This window comes from Taudactylus pleione, unplaced genomic scaffold (assembly GCF_031769625.1).
Source record: "Taudactylus pleione unplaced genomic scaffold, aTauple2 ptg001115l, whole genome shotgun sequence".
In the NCBI taxonomy this organism is placed as follows: Eukaryota; Metazoa; Chordata; class Amphibia; order Anura; family Myobatrachidae; genus Taudactylus; species Taudactylus pleione.
This window is the reverse complement of record NW_028285516.1, coordinates 85,001-101,555: the sequence shown is the minus strand read 5'-3', so window position 1 is coordinate 101,555 and position 16,555 is coordinate 85,001. Positions and strand designations below refer to the sequence as shown.

The following is a 16,555-nucleotide window of genomic DNA, read 5'->3' as shown; positions in this document are numbered from 1 at the left end:
ATAAGAGCAGACATAACATAACCAGAGCATGTAGTATCTACTCTCGATATTAGCTGGTTTTGTGATATAATATATATATATATATATATATATATATATGTGAAGTTTCATATGGCTATTAAATATTGTTCTTATTTAACAACAACTTTGAGAAATAATTTAGTGACACCAAATAGCGTAGCCAATATTCACACTTTAAAAGAATGTATTAATGCAAACACTTAAAAAAGCAAAGCAAAAAAAAACAACATATTGTGATAAATAATAGTATGCTCTAATAGCAGCAGCACAGCTGGCAGAAAATTCACATGGAACCCCCAGTATGTAATACACAAAGGGGCAGATGTATGACGCTCTGGGAAGTGATAAAGTGTAGACTGATAAACGACGAACCAATCACATCCCAACTGTCATTTTTCAAACACAACCTGTAACATGACAGTTGGGAGCTGAGTGGCTGGTCATGTATCACTCTCCACTTTACCACACTACCCCCGTATAGCTGCTGCTGGTTCTATAATAATTTCAGCTTCTATGAGGATAATTTATTTCAATTTTACCCAAGCCCAACCTAAAATGTAGCTACTCACATCCGTGCCACACCTCTCCGGGGGCAAGTAAGATAAGGTCAGTGTTATCTGGAAGATTCCGCAGGTATTTGTCGCTTATCTCTGTCCCATCCTCATACAGACACACACGGGTGCTGTTGGGAGGCAGCTAAAAGAAGGACACCAATTAGATTATCCAAGGTATGGACGAGCCCCTGCCTACACTATATAACAATGTATCACTCCTATACTTCCTGTGTATGGATGAGCACCTGCCTACACTATATAACAATGTATCACTCCTATACTTCCTTATTATGGATGAGCACCTGCCTACACTATATAACAATGTATCACTCCTATACTTCCTTATTATGGATGAGCACCTGCCCACACTATATAACAATGTATCACTCCTATACTTCCTGTGTATGGATGAGCACCTGCCTACACTATATAACAATGTATCACTCCTATACTTCCTGTGTATGGATGAGCACCTGCCCACACTATATAACAATGTATCACTCCTATACTTCCTTATTATGGATGAGCACCTGCCTACACTATATAACAATGTATCACTCCTATACTTCCTGTGTATGGATGAGCACCTGCCTACACTATATAACAATGTATCACTCCTATACTTCCTTATTATGGATGAGCACCTGCCTACACTATATAACAATGTATCACTCCTATACTTCCTGTGTATGGATGAGCACCTGCCCACACTATATAACAATGTATCACTCCTATACTTCCTTATTATGGATGAGCACCTGCCTACACTATATAACAATGTATCACTCCTATACTTCCTTATTATGGATGAGCACCTGCCCACACTATATAACAATGTATCACTCCTATACTTCCTGTGTATGGATGAGCACCTGCCTACACTATATAACAATGTATCACTCCTATACTTCCTTATTATGGATGAGCACCTGCCTACACTATATAACAATGTATCACTCCTATACTTCCTTATTATGGATGAGCACCTGCCCACACTATATAACAATGTATCACTCCTATACTTCCTGTGTATGGATGAGCACCTGCCTACACTATATAACAATGTATCCCTCCTATACTTCCTGTGTATGGATGAGCACCTGCCCACACTATATAACAATGTATCACTCCTATACTTCCTTATTATGGATGAGCACCTGCCTACACTATATAACAGTGTATCACTCCTATACTTCCTTATTATGGATGAGCACCTGCCTACACTATATAACAATGTATCACTCCTATACTTCCTTATTATGGATGAGCACCTGCCTACACTATATAACAATGTATCACTCCTATACTTCCTGTGTATGGATGAGCACCTGCCCACACTATATAACAATGTATCACTCCTATACTTCCTTATTATGGATGAGCACCTGCCCACACTATATAACAATGTATCACTCCTATACTTCCTTATTATGGATGAGCACCTGCCTACACTATATAACAATGTATCACTCCTATACTTCCTGTGTATGGATGAGCACCTGCCTACACTATATAACAATGTATCACTCCTATACTTCCTTATTATGGATGAGCACCTGCCTACACTATATAACAATGTATCACTCCTATACTTCCTTATTATGGATGAGCACCTGCCTACACTATATAACAATGTATCACTCCTATACTTCCTGTGTATGGATGAGCACCTGCCTACACTATATAACAATGTATCACTCCTATACTTCCTTATTATGGATGAGCACCTGCCTACACTATATAACAATGTATCACTCCTATACTTCCTTATTATGGATGAGCACCTGCCTACACTATATAACAATGTATCACTCCTATACTTCCTGTGTATGGATGAGCACCTGCCCACACTATATAACAATGTATCACTCCTATACTTCCTTATTATGGATGAGCACCTGCCCACACTATATAACAATGTATCACTCCTATACTTCCTTATTATGGATGAGCACCTGCCTACACTATATAACAATGTATCACTCCTATACTTCCTTATTATGGATGAGCACCTGCCCACACTATATAACAATGTATCACTCCTATACTTCCTGTGTATGGATGAGCACCTGCCTACACTATATAACAATGTATCACTCCTATACTTCCTGTGTATGGATGAGCACCTGCCCACACTATATAACAATGTATCACTCCTATACTTCCTTATTATGGATGAGCACCTGCCTACACTATATAACAATGTATCACTCCTATACTTCCTTATTATGGATGAGCACCTGCCTACACTATATAACAATGTATCACTCCTATACTTCCTTATTATGGATGAGCACCTGCCTACACTATATAACAATGTATCACTCCTATACTTCCTGTGTATGGATGAGCACCTGCCCACACTATATAACAATGTATCACTCCCATACTTCCTTATTATGGATGAGCACCTGCCCACACTATATAACAATGTATCACTCCTATACTTCCTTATTATGGATGAGCACCTGCCTACACTATATAACAATGTATCACTCCTATACTTCCTGTGTATGGATGAGCACCTGCCCACACTATATAACAATGTATCACTCCTATACTTCCTGTGTATGGATGAGCACCTGCCTACACTATATAACAATGTATCACTCCTATACTTCCTGTGTATGGATGAGCACCTGCCCACACTATATAACAATGTATCACTCCTATACTTCCTTATTATGGATGAGCACCTGCCTACACTATATAACAATGTATCACTCCTATACTTCCTTATTATGGATGAGCACCTGCCTACACTATATAACAATGTATCACTCCTATACTTCCTGTGTATGGATGAGCACCTGCCTACACTATATAACAATGTATCACTCCTATACTTCCTTATTATGGATGAGCACCTGCCTACACTATATAACAATGTATCACTCCTATACTTCCTGTGTATGGATGAGCACCTGCCTACACTATATAACAATGTATCACTCCTATACTTCCTGTGTATGGATGAGCACCTGCCCACACTATATAACAATGTATCACTCCTATACTTCCTTATTATGGATGAGCACCTGCCCACACTATATAACAATGTATCACTCCTATACTTCCTTATTATGGATGAGCACCTGCCTACACTATATAACAATGTATCACTCCTATACTTCCTGTGTATGGATGAGCACCTGCCTACACTGTATAACAATGTATCACTCCTATACTTCCTTATTATGGATGAGCACCTGCCTACACTATATAACAATGTATCACTCCTATACTTCCTTATTATGGATGAGCACCTGCCTACACTATATAACAATGTATCACTCCTATACTTCCTTATTATGGATGAGCACCTGCCTACACTATATAACAATGTATCACTCCTATACTTCCTGTGTATGGATGAGCACCTGCCTACACTATATAACAATGTATCACTCCTATACTTCCTTATTATGGATGAGCACCTGCCTACACTATATAACAATGTATCACTCCTATACTTCCTTATTATGGATGAGCACCTGCCTACACTATATAACAATGTATCACTCCTATACTTCCTTATTATGGATGAGCACCTGCCTACACTATATAACAATGTATCCCTCCTATACTTCCTTATTATGGCTGAGCACCTGCCCACACTATATACCAATGTATCACTCCTATACTTCCTTTGTATTGATGAGCCCCTGCCTACACTATATAACAATGTATCACTCCTATACTTCCTGTGTATGGATGAGCCCCTACCCTCACTATATAACAATGTATTACTCCTATACTTAATATGAATGAGTTCTTGCCCACACTATATAACAATGTATCACTCCTATACTTAGTATGAACGAGTCCTTGCTCACACTAAATAACAATGTATCACTCCTATACTTAGTGTGAGCAAGGACTTGTTCATACTAAATAACAATGTATCACTCCTATACTTCCTTAGGGCCGGATTCAATTAGCGGCTATAAGGGTGATGTTTTCACCTCATTCTCCTGTTTTGAGTCAAAGTTTTTGCCTACTTAAACAATGCGTGCTCCCGCTTTTTGCCCTATTCAATTGTAAAACAGGCGAAAACGCATATGTGCGAATGCAGCGAATAGTGAAACTAGTAAAAAGGACAGGTTATTTTTGGGAAATCAGTCTGTACCCCCTAAAAGGCCTAACTGACCCGGGGAATCAATATAGAAGTGTATTAATAGACCTAATAAAAGTAATTTGGGATCTTATATTGAGTCAAAGGGCTGTTATATGTGTATTTGCATAAGTGTAAAAAAATTATATAAAGCAATGTCTTTTGTGAAAAATAATTATTGTAGTTAAATTAGGGGTACCTGTAAATGGGTACTAATATATTTATGTGTCTCTAAAATGTATTAGAAAAAGATTTTAAAAATTTATCTGCTGCAGCCACCCTAAAAACACCTGACCCATCCATACAGCCCCCTAAAATACCTGACCCAATACAACCCATTTTCAAACTCTTTTTACATTTTCACCCCAAAAATGACATGCCTTTTTTAGCATGTATTATTAAGATAATTTTTTTTGCCTAATTAGTCATTTGCCCAAATGGTTCTAAATCAAGTCCCCACAATTTTTACTCAAATATAGGGATTTTGCACATCTTTTCTCCTGCCTTTGGGTGGAGAAACTTTTTGCCTGTTTTTGCCTATGGAGTTTTCGCACATGAAAACGTCCTGGAATTGAATAGGGCGATACTTTAAAAAGTGGTGAAAACAGTAAAGCATCCTGAGACCATTCATATGTGAGGTTGGAGTGGGATCACTCACAAATTTGAACACAGCCATTAATAAAGCATGGCACCAAAACATCCTCCAAGAGCAACTTCTCCCAACCATCCAAGAACAGTTTGGTGACGAACAATGCCTTTTCCAGCATGATGGAGCACCTTACCATAAGACTAAAGCGATAACTAAGTGGCTCGGGGAACGAAACATCAACATTTTGGGTCCATGGCCAGGAAACTCACCAGACCTTAATCCCATTGAGAACATGTGGTCAATCCTCAAGAGGTGGGTGGACAAACAAAAACCCAGAAATTCTGACAAACTCCAAGCATTGATTAGGCAAGAATGGGCGGCCATCAGTCAGTATGTGGCCCAGAATTTGATTGACAGCATGCCTGGGCGAATTTCAGAGGTTTTGAAAAGGAAGGTTCAACACTGCAAATATTGACTCTTTGCATAAACTTAATGTAATTGTCAATAAAAGCATTTGACACTTATGAAATGCTTGTAATTTTACTTAAGTATACCATGGTAACATCTGACAAAAAGGTCTAAAAACACTGAAGCAGCAAACTTTGTGAAAACCAATACTTGTGTCATTCTCTAAACTTTTGGCCATGGCTATATATAACAATGTATCAAGCTGCCTTAGTATGGATGAGCACCTGCCCACACTATATAACAATGTATCACTCCTGTATTTCCTTAGTATGGATGAGCACCTGCCCCCACTATATAACAATGTATCACTCCTGTATTTCCTTAGTATGGATGAGCACCTGCCCACACTATATAACAATGTATCACTCCTGTATTTCCTTAGTATGGATGAGCACCTGCCCCCACTATATAACAATGTATCACTCCTGTATTTCCTTAGTATGAATGAGCACCTGTCATACTAGAATAATGTATCACTCCTATACTTCCTTATGCTGGCCATACACCTACACGACCAGCATAAGATCAGATTCATCCTACGATTCCCCAGAGCTCCCTGGCAGTCCCGGCAGCATGTTTGTTGTTTTTCTTAGCACACGATCTGTCGTAAGATCGATCAGGTGTCTCACAGGCTCATAAGGGAAACAGTCATTGAAATGACTTGAATTGCTGCATGATGGATCGCATGAACAAAATAAACAGCACGATCTGCACACGATACGATGGACAAGATGTGCTGCACATCTGACCATATGATCCGATTATAGGAGCTGTGGGAGCGCGCATCGGATCTTTTCTAACTGAAATAATACACGATTTTCACAAGATCCATCTTATGGCTCATCGAAAGTCGTGCAATCGGACCGAAATCGTGCAGGTGTATGGCCAGCATTAGTATGGATGAGCACTTGCCCCTACTATATAACAATGTATCACTCCTGTATTTCCTTAGTATGAATGAGCACCTGTCATACTATAATAATGTAACAATGTATCACTCCTGTATTTCCTTAGTATGAATGAGCACCTGTCATACTATAACAAACAATGTATCACTCCTGTATTTCTTTAGTATGGATGAGCACCTGTCATACTATAATAATGTAACAATGTATCAGTCCTGTATTTCCTTAGTATGGATGAGCACCTGTCGCACTATAATAATGTAACAATGTATCACTCCTGTATTTCCTTATTATGGATGAGCACCTGCTCCCACTATATAACAATGTATCACTCCTGTATTTCCTTATTATGGACGAGCACCTGCCAACTCTATGTAAAAATGTATCACTCCTGTATTTCCTTATTATGGATGAGCACCTGTCATACTATAATAATGTAACAATGTATCACTCCTGTATTTCCTTAGTATCAATGAGCACCTGTCATACTATAACAAACAATGTATCACTCCTGTATTTCCTTAGTATGGATGAGCACCTGTCATACTATAATAATGTAACAATGTATCATTCCTGTATTTCCTTAGTATGGATGAGCACCTGTCATACTATAATAATGTAACAATGTATCACTCCTGTATTTCCATAGTATGGATGAGCACCTGGCTGTCATACTATAATAATGTAACAATGTATCACTCCTGTATTTCCTTAGTATGGATGAGCACCTGCTGACTCTATGTAACAATGTATCACTCCTGTATTTCCTTAGTATGGATGAGCACCTGGCTGTCATACTATAATAATGTAACAATGTATCACTCCTGTATTTCCTTAGTATGGATGAGCACCTGTCATACTATAATAATGTAACAATGTATCACTCCTGTATTTCCTTAGTATGGATGAGCACCTGGCTGTCATACTATAATAATGTAACAATGTATCACTCCTGTATTTCCTTAGTATGGATGAGCACCTGTCATACTATAATAATGTAACAATGTATCACTCCTGTATTTCCTTAGTATGGATGAGCACCTGTCATACTATAATAATGTAACAATGTATCACTCCTGTATTTCCTTAGTATGGATGAGCACCTGTCATACTATAATAATGTAACAATGTATCACTCCTGTATTTCCTTAGTATGGATGAGCACCTGGCTGTCATACTATAATAATGTAACAATGTATCACTCCTGTATTTCCTTAGTATGGATGAGCACCTGTCATACTATAATAATGTAACAATGTATCACTCCTGTATTTCCTTAGTATGGAAGAGCACCTGGCTGTCATACTATAATAATGTAACAATGTATCACTCCTGTATTTCCTTAGTATGGATGAGCACCTGTCATACTATAATAATGTAACAATGTATCACTCCTGTATTTCCTTAGTATGGATGAGCACCTGGCTGTCATACTATAATAATGTAACAATGTATCATTCCTGTATTTCCTTAGTATGGAAGAGCACCTGGCTGTCATACTATAATAATGTAACAATGTATCACTCCTGTATTTCCTTAGTATGGATGAGCACCTGGCTGTCATACTATAATAATGTAACAATGTATCACTCCTGTATTTCCTTAGTATGGATGAGCACCTGGCTGTCATACTATAATAATGTAACAATGTATCACTCCTGTATTTCCTTAGTATGGATGAGCACCTGTCATACTATAATAATGTAACAATGTATCACTCCTGTATTTCCTTAGTATGGAAGAGCACCTGGCTGTCATACTATAATAATGTAACAATGTATCACTCCTGTATTTCCTTAGTATGGATGAGCACCTGCTGACTCTATGTAACAATGTATCACTCCTGTATTTCCTTAGTATGGATGAGCACCTGGCTGTCATACTATAATAATGTAACAATGTATCACTCCTGTATTTCCTTAGTATGGATGAGCACCTGGCTGTCATACTATAATAATGTAACAATGTATCACTCCTGTATTTCCTTAGTATGGATGAGCACCTGTCATACTATAATAATGTAACAATGTATCACTCCTGTATTTCCTTAGTATGGATGAGCACCTGCTGACTCTATGTAACAATGTATCACTCCTGTATTTCCTTAGTATGGATGAGCACCTGCTGACTCTATGTAACAATGTATCACTCCTGTATTTCCTTAGTATGGATGAGATACTGCTGACTCTATGTAACAAGCCTCCTGTACATAACAATTGTACAGTACCTGGAACTTCTTGCATCCTTTGTCCCGGAGCTCTCTCAGATTCCTGCAGGCTACTCCATACTTATTCTCACTACTCACTGTCCTGATTTTAAAAATCTTCATGTGCCCCTGGGCTGACGCATTGCCGCCCATCATACCCGGCTCTCACTGGCACATTGTTTACTATAGTGGTGCTGGGTGCTGCTCTCGGCACAAGACACAGGTACTAACGCGCATGCGCGGCATTACTGCGCGTCCCCGCCGGCCAAGCAGAGAATCGCAGTCGCACGTTCTCGGTAGAGGTGACGCGTGCGCTTTACTTCCATCCGGCCTATCCCTGGCCTGAACTACATATCCCAGGATCCCCTGCGGCTCGTGAGGTGACTGTTGTCAAGCGGTGGTTATGGAGATGGAGGAGAGGAGGTAGCGGTGTCCCGGTTTATATTCCCCGCACCGGACACTGGTTCTATATGACAGAGCGGTCAGCCTGAGGGGTCTCTGCACCCAGAGGAGGAGGTGACTGGACAGCCTGATCCATGCATCTGGTGCCCGGGGGCTTAGCCTGGAGTAAGACACCATCCTATCCTAATGCTACTAATTCTGCATTGCTGTTATTACTGGTAATGTGTGTGCAGGGCCGGCCATCCAGACAGTTCTCTCACATGCTGGTGACAGAAGGATGGTACTCCCCCATCCCAGATCCAGCGTTCTGTACTAGTGACTAGGGAGGTACTCACCCATCCCAGGGTCCAGCATTCTGTACTAGTGACTAGGGAGGTACTCACCCATCCCAGGGTCCAGCATCCTGTACTAGTGACTAGAGAGGTACTCCCCCCATCCCAGGGTCCAGCATTCTGTACTAGTGACTACGGAGGTACTCCCCCCCCAATACCAGCTTCCAGCATTAAGTACTAGTGACTAGGGAGATACTCCCCACACCCAGGATCCACTATTCTGTACTAGTGACTAGGTAGGTACTTCCCCCATCGATATACTCCCTTCCTCCATTCTGTACTAGTGACGTACTCCCCCATCCCAGGTTCCAGCATTCTGTACTAGTGACTAGGGAGGTACCCGCCCCCCACACACACACACCCCAGGAACCACTATTCTGTACTAGAGACTAGGGAGGTACTCCCCCCATCGATGTACTCCCTTCCACCATTCTGTACTAGTGACGTACTCCCCAATCCCAGGTTCCACCATTCTGCACTAGTGACTAGAGAGGTACTCCCCCATCCCATTTCTAGCATTCTGTACTAGTGACTACGGAGGTACTCGCTTCCACCATTCTGTACTAGTGACGTACTGCCCCATCCCAGGTTCCAGCATTCTGTACTAGTGACTACGGAGGTACTGCCCCCCCCCCCATCCCAGGTTCCAGCATTCTGTACTAGTGACTACGGAGGTACTTCCCCACCCCAATCCCAGGTTCCAGGATTCTGTACTAGTGACTAGGGAGGTACCCCCACCCCAGGATCCACTATTCTGTACTAGTAACTAGGGAAGTACTCCCCCTATCGATGTACTCCCTTCCACCATTCTGTACTAGTGACCTACTCCCCCAACCCAGGTTCCACCAATCTGTACTAGTGTCTAGAGAGGTACTCCTCCATCCCAGTTCTATTATTCAGTACTAGTGACTACGGAGGTACTCCCTTCCACCATTCTGTACTAGTGAAGTACTCCCCCATCCCAGGTTCCAGCATTCTATACCAGTGACTAGGGAGTTACTCCCCCCAGCCCAACCCCACCCCCCCCTCCACCCCAGGATCCACTATTCTGTACTAGTGACTAGGGAGGCACTCCCCCCATCGATGTACTCCCTTCCACCATTCTGTACTAGTGACGTACTCCCCCATCCCAGGTTCCACCATTCTGTACTAGTGACTACGGAGGTACTCCCCCCATCCCAGGTTCCGGCATTCTGTACTAGTGACTATGGAGGTACCCCCCCCATCACAGGTTCCAGCATTCTGTACTAGCGACTACGGAGGTACTCCCCCATCCCAGGTTCCAGCATTCTGTACTAGTGACTGCGGAGGTACTCCCCCCCCCCCCCGCCCCTCCCTCCACCTTCCCAGGTTCCAGCATTCTGTACTAGAGACTAGGGAGGTACTCCCCCCCCATCGATGTACTCCCTTCCACCATTCTGTACTAGTGACGTACTCCCCCCATCCCAGGTTCCACCATTCTGTACTAGTGACTAGGGAGGTACTCCCAAATCGATGTACTCCCTCCCACCATTCTGTACTACTGACGTACTCCCACATCTCAGGTTCCACCAATCTGTACTAGTGTCTATAGAGGTACTCCTCCATCCCAGTTCTAGTATTCAGTACTAGTGACTGCGGAGGTACTCCCTTCCACCATTCTGTACTAGTGAAGTACTCCCCCCATCCCAGGTTCCAGCATTCTGCACCAGTGACTAGGGAGGTACTCCCTCCACCCCAGGATCCACTATTCTGTAGTAGTGACTAGGGAGGCACTCCCCCCATTGATGTACTCCCTTCCACCATTCTGTACTAGTGACGTACTCCCCCATCCCAGGTTCCACCATTCTGTACTAGTGACTACGGAGGTACTCCCCCCATCCCAGGTTCCGGCATTCTGTACTAGTGACTATGGAGGTGCCTCCCCCATCCCAGGTTCCAGCATTCTGTACTAGTGACTACGGAGGTACTCCCCCATCCCAGTTTCCAGCATTCTGTACTAGTGACTGCGGAGGTACTCCCGCCCTCCCTCCACCATCCCAGGTTCCAGAATTCTGTACTAGAGACTAGGGAGGTACTCCCCCCATCGATGTACTCCCTTCCACCATTCTGTACTAGTGACGTACTCCCCCATCCCAGGTTCCACCATTCTGTACTAGTGACTAGGGAGGTACTCCCAAATCGATGTACTCCCTCCCACCATTCTGTACTACTGACGTACTCCCCCATCTCAGGTTCCACCAATCTGTACTAGTGTCTATAGAGGTACTCCTCCATCCCAGTTCTAGTATTCAGTACTAGTAACTATGGAGGTACTCCCTTCCACCATTCTGTACTAGTGAAGTACTCCCCCATCCCAGGTTCCAGCATTCTGTACCAGTGACTAGGGAGGTACTCCCCCCACCCCCCCCCCCTCCACCCCAGGATCCACTATTCTGTACTAGTGACTAGGGAGGCACTCCCCCCATCGATGTTCTCCCTTCCACCATTCTGTACTAGTGACGTACTCCCCCATCCCAGGTTCCACCATTCTGTACTAGTGACTACGGAGGTACTCCCCCATCCCAGGTTCCGGCATTCTGTACTAGTGACTATGGAGGTACCCCCCCATCCCAGGTTCCAGCACTCTGTACTAGTGACTACGGAGGTACTCCCCCATCCCAGGTTCCAGCATTCTGTACTAGTGACTGCGGAGGTACTCCCGCCTCCCCCCCCCCCCCGGCCTCCCTCCACCATCCCAGGTTCCTGCATTCTGTACTAGAGACTAGGGAGGTACTCCCCCCATCAATGTACTCCCTTCCACCATTCTGTATTAGTGACGTACTCCCCCATCCCAGGTTCCACCATTCTGTACTAGTGACTAGGGAGGTACTCCCAATTCGATGTACTCCCTCCCACCATTCTGTACTACTGACGTACTCCCCCATCTCAGGTTCCACCAATCTGTACTAGTGTCTATAGAGGTACTCCTCCATCCCAGTTCTAGTATTCAGTACTAGTAACTATGGAGGTACTCCCTTCCACCATTCTGTACTAGTGAAGTACTCCCCCATCCCAGGTTCCAGCATTCTGTACCAGTGACTAGGGAGGTACTCCCCCCACCCCCCCCCCTCCACCCCAGGATCCACTATTCTGTACTAGTGACTAGGGAGGCACTCCCCCCATCGATGTTCTCCCTTCCACCATTCTGTACTAGTGACGTACTCCCCCATCCCAGGTTCCACCATTCTGTACTAGTGACTACGGAGGTACTCCCCCATCCCAGGTTCCGGCATTCTGTACTAGTGACTATGGAGGTACCCCCCCCATCCCAGGTTCCAGCATTCTGTACTAGTGACTATGGAGGTACCCCCCCCATCCCAGGTTCCAGCATTCTGTACTAGTGACTATGGAGGTACCCCCCCCATCCCAGGTTCCAGCATTCTGTACTAGTGACTACGGAGGTACTCCCCCATCCCAGGTTCCAGCATTCTGTACTAGTGACTGCGGAGGTACTCCCGCCCCCCCCCCCCGGCCTCCCTCCACCATCCCAGGTTCCTGCATTCTGTACTAGAGACTAGGGAGGTACTCCCCCCATCGATGTACTCCCTTCCACCATTCTGTACTAGTGACGTACTCCCCCATCCCAGGTTCCACCATTCTGTACTAGTGACTAGGGAGGTACTCCCAAATCGATGTACTTTCTCCCACCATTCTGTACTACTGACGTACTCCCCCATCTCAGGTTCCACCAATCTGTACTAGTGTCTATAGAGGTACTCCTCCATCCCAGTTCTAGTATTCAGTACTAGTGACTACGGAGGTACTCCCTTCCACCATTCTGTACTAGTGAAGTACTCTTCCCCCATCTCAGGTTCCAGCATTCTGTACCAGTGACTAGGGAGGTACTCCCCACCCCCCCCCCCTCACCCCAGGATCCACTATTCTGTACTAGTGACTACGGAGGTACTCCCTTCCACCATTCTGTACTAGTGACGTACTCCCCCATCCCAGGTTCCAGCATTCTGTACTAGTGACTACGGAGGTACCCCCCCCCCACCCTTCCCAGGTTCCAGCATTCTGTAATAGAGACTAGGGAGGTACTCCCCCCATCGATGTACTCCCTTCTACCATTCTGTACTAGTGACGTACTCCCCCATCCCAGATTCCACCAATTTGTACTAGTGACTACGGAGGTACTCCCCCCATCCCAGGTTCCACCAATCTGTACTAGTGTCTATAGAGGTACTCCTCCATCCCAGTTCTAGTATTCAGTACTAGTGACTACGGAGGTACTCCCTTCCACCATTCTGTACTAGTGAAGTACCTCCCAATCCCAGGTTCCAGCATTCTGTACCAGTGACTAGGGAGGTACACCCCCACCCCCACCCCAGGATCCACTATTCTGTACTAGTGACTAGGGAGGTACTCCCCCCATCGATGTACTCCCTTCCACCATTCTGTACTAGTGACGTACTCCCCCATCCCAGGCTCCACCATTCTGTACTAGTGACTACGGAGGTACACCCCCATCCCAGGTTCCAGCATTCTGTACTAGTGACTACGGAGGTACCCCCCCATCCCAGGTTCCAGCATTCTGTACTAGAGACTAGGGAGGTACTCCCCCCATCGATGTACTCCCTTCCACCATTCTGTACTAGTGACGTACTCCCCCATCCCAGGTTCCACCATTCTGTACTAGTGACTAGAGAGGTACTCCTCCTTCTCAGTTCTAGTATTCAGTGCTAGTGACTACCCACCCCCCAATCCCACGTTTCCAGTATTATGAGATAGTGACTTAAGGAGGTACTCCCTCATCAGATTCCGGCATTATGAAATAGTGACTAGAGGAGGTTCTCCCACATAGGATTGGCAATTGACCATTGATTGTTTAACAACCATCAATGATTTGATGCTGATGGTGACTGTTTTCACAATTGATGGCAAAATATCCATGCCTGAGTCGATTGTGAATCTGGCTCAGTCAGCTGTGGTTTGCGGCGAGCACGGGCGCTGACTAAGCACTATCAAAGCATCAATGGTTCAACCAGTATGTGAATAATAACCAGCTAATTGCAGCACTAGCAGGAAAGATATGTTCTTGGGACATGATACTTTTTGGAATTTCCCCTTAGGGTTTGGCACAGTGAGTTGACTACACCATCATTGTTTTGTGGGCCCTGATAGTAATTCTCTGCTTTCACAGACCCAGCAGATCTTCAGCATGCCGCGCAAGATTGGATTTATCGTGATTAACTCCTCGAGCCATGAGGATGGATTTAGTGCCAAAGAGTTAATGGTCCATGCACCAACAGTCAGTGGCTGGAGATCCCCAAGGTAGGGTACATAGGTTTCTGCATTTTCTTTTTTCCATCATAATCACGTTTAGATTTCTCCCTTTATACCACAGACCCAGCTGATAGAGTGCCATCTGTACTAGGTGCGTGTGTGCTTACTGGTAGACAGAAGAGTTACTGATACCAATGCTGGCACGTGTGGTACAATTGGAATGAGGACAGAGAGTGGAAGGGGGAGCCACGGAGAACCTCTTTCCTCCTCTAGTTCTGGACAGGGCTTTAGTCTTTGTTCTATAGTTTGTAGGCTTTTATTATTATTTACTTATATAGCACCAGCACAATCCATTGCACTTTACAATTGGAAACAAAACAGTAATAAAATGAGACTGGGTAATAACAGACAGACAGAGGCAAGCTTGTAATCTAAAAATCTTATTAAATTCAGTATAATATACTTATACTTCTAAGCTACTAGCTGTACCCGGTGTTGCCTGGTTTTAACTCTTCAAGTAATTAAGTATTATGTGATGTCATCCAAATCCATCCAGTGGAAGGCCCAGAACAGGCTCCCTGGGTCAAAGTTCTGCCTGTCGCACTCCGCCCTGAGGTCCAACCAGGACCCCAACCATTCCATTAGGCATCCCAGACCAATTGTCACCCCTCTGTGAAGATTTCATCCAAATCCATATAGTGGAAGGCCCAGAACAGGCTCCCCGGGTCAAAGTTCTGCCCAGCATGAACAAACGGCAGGTCCAACTGGGACTTCAACCCCCCTAGTATGTCTTCTGGGATCCAATGTTACTACTCTGTGAAGTTTTTGTTCACATCCATCCAGGGAAAGGCTCAGAACAGGCTCCCCGGGTCAGAATTCTGCCCAGCATATGCCAACAGGAGGTCCAACTGGGACCCAAACCACTCTAAAATCTGGCCAGGATCCAACTGGACCATCTTGCGTTGATTTTATCCCGATTGGTGCAGGGGTGTCTGAATGCATAACCGGACATACAAACGAACAGACCAATTAATTTTTTATATAAGATTAATCAAATTACACTGACTTACTGCTATTGGCTTATCTCTAAATATCTCCTCCATTTCCTACCTCCTTCTCTCTTAATTTAGGAGTTACTGTTGCTGCTGTATATCATACAAGCTATAGGACTGTGGGCCTGATTCAGACCCGCTCGCAAACGGGTCGATTGTGGGCCAGTGCGCACGCGCGAGCCCTGGAGCGAGTGCAAAAAGCACTCGCAACAAACAAGGTGGCTGTCGATGTTGATCGACAGCTCGCTCCGTTTTGTAGGCTGGGAGGGAGGGTGGCTTGGCAAATGGAGGCTTTCCTGTAGGAACGTCTGCCGTATGTGGGCGGCCCTACTGACATCACTCATGATGTCAGTAGGTGGACTTCCTGCTCCATTAGAGCAGGAAGTCCGCTGGGGCTTGCGGCAACGAGACCCTACCACAAGGGTTTCGTCGCAAGCCCGATGTTCGCGATGGTCTTGACCATCGCGGCCATCACCTGGCCGCTCGCATAAGCCGTGGGTGGTAACCCACAGCTATGCGAGCGGCCAGGAGGCCACAACAACAAAAAAAACAAGCGGCCGCCCTGATTCAGAGCGAGCGAGCACTCGCTTTTTGCGAGCGGCTCTGAATCAGGCCCTGTGATTCATGTACTCTCAGCATGGAAGTGACTACTTGTCATTGTGTTT

At 44.5% G+C, this 16,555-nt stretch overlaps 2 protein-coding genes across 2 annotated transcripts in view; one reads left to right on the top strand and one right to left on the bottom strand.

Moving 5' to 3' along the window:
• Positions 1–9,063, bottom strand: part of DFFB (DNA fragmentation factor subunit beta) — a 35,483-nt gene extending 26,420 nt beyond the window's left edge. Inside the window, exons 1-2 of the mRNA XM_088461851.1 lie at positions 8,879–9,063; positions 591–717 (exon numbers count right to left, since the gene is read on the bottom strand). Of these exons, the coding sequence (XP_088317977.1) occupies positions 591–717; positions 8,879–9,013 (262 nt within the window). The 5' untranslated portion in view covers positions 9,014–9,063. The remainder of the gene's footprint in view (positions 1–590; positions 718–8,878) is intronic.
• Positions 9,064–9,162: 99 nt separating this feature from the next.
• The window catches only part of CEP104 (centrosomal protein 104), an 85,499-nt gene continuing 78,106 nt past the window's right edge, over positions 9,163–16,555 (top strand). Inside the window, exons 1-2 of the mRNA XM_088461852.1 lie at positions 9,163–9,424; positions 14,756–14,886. Coding sequence (XP_088317978.1) covers positions 14,774–14,886 — 113 coding nt within the window. The 5' untranslated portion in view covers positions 9,163–9,424; positions 14,756–14,773. The remainder of the gene's footprint in view (positions 9,425–14,755; positions 14,887–16,555) is intronic.